Source organism: Lactuca virosa, chromosome 5, assembly GCF_052849685.1.
Source record: "Lactuca virosa cultivar CGN04683 chromosome 5, Lactuca_virosa_CGN04683_v6, whole genome shotgun sequence".
NCBI classification, from domain to species: Eukaryota; Viridiplantae; Streptophyta; class Magnoliopsida; order Asterales; family Asteraceae; genus Lactuca; species Lactuca virosa.
This window is the reverse complement of record NC_136430.1, coordinates 67713148-67717508: the sequence shown is the minus strand read 5'-3', so window position 1 is coordinate 67717508 and position 4361 is coordinate 67713148. Positions and strand designations below refer to the sequence as shown.

At 39.4% G+C, this 4361-nt stretch overlaps 1 protein-coding gene and 1 non-coding gene across 2 annotated transcripts; one reads left to right on the top strand and one right to left on the bottom strand.

Moving 5' to 3' along the window:
- Window positions 1-2049: 2049 nt before the first annotated feature.
- LOC145111355 (uncharacterized) lies at window positions 2050-3973 on the bottom strand. Its single transcript, XM_079047640.1, has 3 exons — window positions 3402-3973; window positions 3107-3356; window positions 2050-2913 (listed from the first exon to the last, which is right to left on the bottom strand). Exons 1-3 carry the CDS (start codon window positions 3971-3973, stop codon window positions 2050-2052), a joined length of 1686 nt encoding a protein of 561 aa, XP_078903766.1.
- Window positions 3819-3925, top strand: LOC145117901 (small nucleolar RNA R71). The gene has a single exon (XR_013712894.1). It is a non-coding gene; the product is annotated as a small nucleolar RNA R71 (small nucleolar RNA).
- Window positions 3974-4361: the final 388 nt, after the last annotated feature.

Sequence of the window (4361 nt, the reverse complement as noted above, 5' to 3'; positions counted from 1 at the left end):
GCTCGTGAGATGGCAGCTTTGCTACCCAAATAATTAGCCAGATGATAGGGAATGTTGCAGAAAACTCTGGGCGTAACCATGATCCACAAGAAAAAGAGATTCAAACTTGTTACTTTGTCCCCATGTCACTTATGGTTGATTGAAAAAGTGATCAACCGATGAAGTAACTGATGGATCGGGGATCTAATATGACATTTTGTGAAACACCCGAGTGGAAAGCACCATTTGCAATAGAACACCAAAAAGCATATCCCGATGCACTCGGTAAATACTCACGGGCTGCAGACCTCATGAAGAGCTCAAATGTTGGTAACTGGGTTTCCTGTTCTTCATATATTCCCATCCGCCATGCAAACTCTGCGAGGCTTCACTCCCTGAACTCGCAACCTAGGCGGAAAACCATTGCCCTTGGGTAAAAAGGATCAATAATAACTGCTTCGAAGGAGATAGAAGCAAATAACTCAACACATGCTCTTGATAAACCGGCCTATTGATGGCAAATAAATTCATCCACCCGTTGCAGGTGAAAGAAAAATCGTCCTCAGAAAAATGTTTTGTTAAAAATGGAGCCATTCTCTCCATCAACCCAATCTGCTCAAACCGGACCCAGTCAATCCTTGGGGAAATAAAAAATTCCCTGTTATGTAACCACCCTTATTTTTTTGTGAAATTGGTGAGCACAGTGGTAGACATGTCCATGGGAAGTCGGTACAAAACATGGCGGGATGACACATGTTACAAAAAAAATAAAAATAAAATAAAATAAATAAGAAATTGTTCATTTGATCCCCTGGAAGCCATTCCCCTGCAAAAACAAATAAACAAGAAACCAAACAAAACAATCCATATGTTAAATGGGTTAGCAGAAAAACAGATGACTTATTCCCAGGTCTCACGTCGTGAGCAGTGAAGCTCACATCGTGAGTTCGTAATCCTTAGCGAAAATCGAACATGACAGGTTAGAAATCTGGCCAAAAATCTCATTGGGGTTTAATTCTAAAGCAATTCTAAGCACATTCAACTAACATGCAGTAGATAAATCGCATTTTTAGGGCATAAATTCGACATTCAAACACAAAACAAACCCTAACCCCTAATTTCAACAAATTATCCAAAATTAACCATTAGAAGTAAGAAATATTTACCTTAGAATGATGTTTACGTAAGCACAAAAGGTATTTTGAAGTAGAGTCGGCCGGAATCAAGTGTGTGTATGTATGGGGGGGGACCAGGAGGTTGTCGCCGTTCGTGGGATTAGAAAATGATAGGTTAAATGTGTTCTGATTTCTTTAATCAAGTGGTCCCGATTTTTCCTTACTCACGTCGTGAGATTAAAGACCTCACGTCGTGAGTGATATATGGGCTAAAATGTTCGGGACATTCAATTGGACACAAATAAACTTAAAAGAAATGTTGGGCTTAAAACATCCCGTAATTCCTCTTGGACTCACGTCGTGAGTCACCCGTGCTCACGTCGTGAGTTCTGTATGATCAAAGAAAAATCAACTTAATTAACACTCCCATTTTATACTAAAGACCTTAATTTCATTACCACTAAATTCAGGGACCCCACACTTAATTTTTTTTTATCATTCATAAAATTACTAGATGATGAGATGATTAATTTTCCTAAAACTAAAAATGAAAAAACTAAATAAAGGCGAAAATGAAAAGAAATTTCAAACCGAGCTCGGGTTGCTTCCCGAGAAGAGCTTCTTTTTGTTGGAGTCATGAGCCGGACTCCGTGCCTCCTCACATTGAGTTTTCTAGAGAGTCCATCACCAATTGAATCTTTTGTTCCTTCCATCGCTTTTTGTATGCTTGGACTCATCTAATGTACACTTTTTTCGAATTCTCCTTTTTAGCTTTTATTTCATTTGCATCGAGCTTTCTTTTGGTCCCTTTATTTTCTTGAAATTTATTGTCTACTTTTTCCTCTTCCTACAGCTCCATATAAAGCATCTTTTCATCCATGGGCAAGCTCTTTTCCTTGGAAGTAACCTCGTATTCGTCCTCGTCACTTGATAATTCGTTACTTTCCTTGCTTACCTAAGAAGTTGGATTTGTAAAGGCTATTACTTCAACTAAAAATGGAACGGATGCTCTCGGTTTTGTGCGTTTGACTTGTTGAATTGTCTTTAATTCTTCTTCCATTAACTTCTCTAATTCTCCAAGCTTATCTTCTTCATCAATATTGAAAACCTCACCTTGAACATCACTCCCTTGGAAACCATCTTCTACTCCAAAAGTTTCATCTTCATCTCCAACTCTCAAAGTGAGCTTGGACTCGCAAATATCAACCAAGGCACCAATAGTATTTAGTAAAGGGAGACCAAGAATAATTGGAACATCGACATCTTCTTTCATGTTCATAACCACAAAATCAATTGGAAAAACAAATTTCCCAATTTTTACTAAGATGTCTTGTACAATGCCCCTGGGTTGTGTCACTGAACGGTTGGCCATGTGAATGGTCATTCTTATAGCCTTCAACTTCAGAATATTGAGCTTTTTATAAAATGAGAAAGGCATCAAATTTATGCTAGCCCCAGAATCGGCTAAAGCATATGTCTTCAAATTATTACCAAATTCACACGGAAGAGTGAGGTATCCAGGATCTACCATCTTCTTTGGTAACTCTCCCAATACAACTTTAGAACTTTGTTCACTAAGAATCACCTTGGAATTTTTCTTCAATTGTTGACGAGAATCTATTAAGTCTTGTATGAACTTCGCATATTCGGGAATTTTAGATAACGACTCAATAAAAGGAGTATTTATTGGAATACCCTTCACGTGCTTTATAAACTCCAGATGCTCTCGTTCCAGTAGATGAAGATTAGCTCGGGACGGAAACAGTAAAGGCGGACGATAAGCCGGAACAGCTGTTGAATTTTTCTGTTCAGACTGGGCCTACGTCGTGAGTTCGGTTGTTCAGCAATATTTTTGTCATCAAGCTTTGTATTCTTCGGCTTTCGTCCGGATGGTCTTGGCTCCTCTTCTAGTGCTTCTAGGAACTCAGAAATCGCCTCTTCTTCTGTTTCGATCATCATGACATGGGACTGAGTCTTTTTATCGGGGAATTGTGAAGATAATTTTCGTTCACCAAAGTTGTTAATTGACCAAGTTGAGCTTCGAGATTGTGGATCGATGCTTGATGATTTCTTAATAGGGCTTGTTGGTCAATCATCATAGCTTTTTGATCTTTCATCATCTTCATTTGAACTTTTAGTGTTGCATCAATATCATCATGCCTTTTCTCACAAGCTTCCATAAAACGAACCAGCATGTTCTCCAAGTCAACTTTCTTCTCAGCTGGTGGTTGCTCTTTTTGGTAGAAGCCTCGTCCTGCCTGCCTATATTTTTCTTCCTTTTGCTTCTTGTATTCATCATATGGCAACCACTCCTTCTTTGGTTTTCTCCAGTCTTCATCAAATTTATCCCTAATAGAGTAGGAAACTTGAGCTCTTCTATTCCAATTATCATCCAAGTGGCAGTCTTTGGTCAAGTGTGGACCATTGCACCTTTCACATCCAACTCTAACGGCATGTATTGACTGGTCCATCTTTGTCATTCTCCTGTCCATAGTATCAAGCATGGCTAGTACAACAACCATTTCTTCAGAATGTCCTCCCCCAATGCCCTTAACACCTTCATTCCTTGGATTGTAGTACTCACGAGAATGCTTTGCGAACTCTTCAATTAACTCCTTGACCTCACCCAGATTTTTCTTTGGAAGTGGTCCTTGAGAATCAAGGAGTTGCCTTGTCGTGACATTAACCATGTCATAAAAGATAGACACTTCTTGTTGTATGTTAGGGTCATTTTGAGGGCAATTTCTTAATAGCCCTTTATAACGTTCCCATGCCTCATAAAGTGACTCACCCGGATTTTGCTCAAAGTTGGCTATTGCCTTCTTGAGTTTAGATATCTTGGATGGTGGGCAGAATTTTTCTAAAAACTGCTCGCACATTTGGGCCCAAGTAGCGATTGCACCAGGTGGAAGTGCTTTCAACTAGTCTTTTGCAGCTCCTTTAAAAGTGACTGGCAGCATCCTTAGCAAGACTGTCTCTCTAGGAACATTTGGGACATTGAAATAGTCTGCTATGTCATTTACTTCATCTAAATGTTTGTAAGCATCCTCATGATCCTTTCCAGAAAATGGTACATCCTTAAGTGCAATAAGGATGTGTCCTTTCATCTCGAATGTGGCAGTTGCAGGAATTGCAGGTTGTACTAGGCCAGGACCACCATCATCTCTAATTTGCTTCTTGTAAGCTCCCATGGACATATCCTTAATGTTTTCCATCTCGTTTTCTGGCTCGTCTTCGGGTTCACTCATTTCTAATGCAAATTCAGGC

Coding starts and splice junctions, on each gene's coding strand:
- LOC145111355 (XM_079047640.1), bottom strand. CDS start 3,973: ATGTGCGAGCAGTTTTTAGAAAAATTCTGCCCACCATCCAAGATATCT. Junction 3,357..3,401: donor AGAAAACCAAAGAAGGAGTG/GTTGCCATATGA, acceptor AGAAAAATATAG/GCAGGCAGGACGAGGCTTCT. Junction 2,914..3,106: donor TTGGTCAATTAACAACTTTG/GTGAACGAAAAT, acceptor CTCACGACGTAG/GCCCAGTCTGAACAGAAAAA.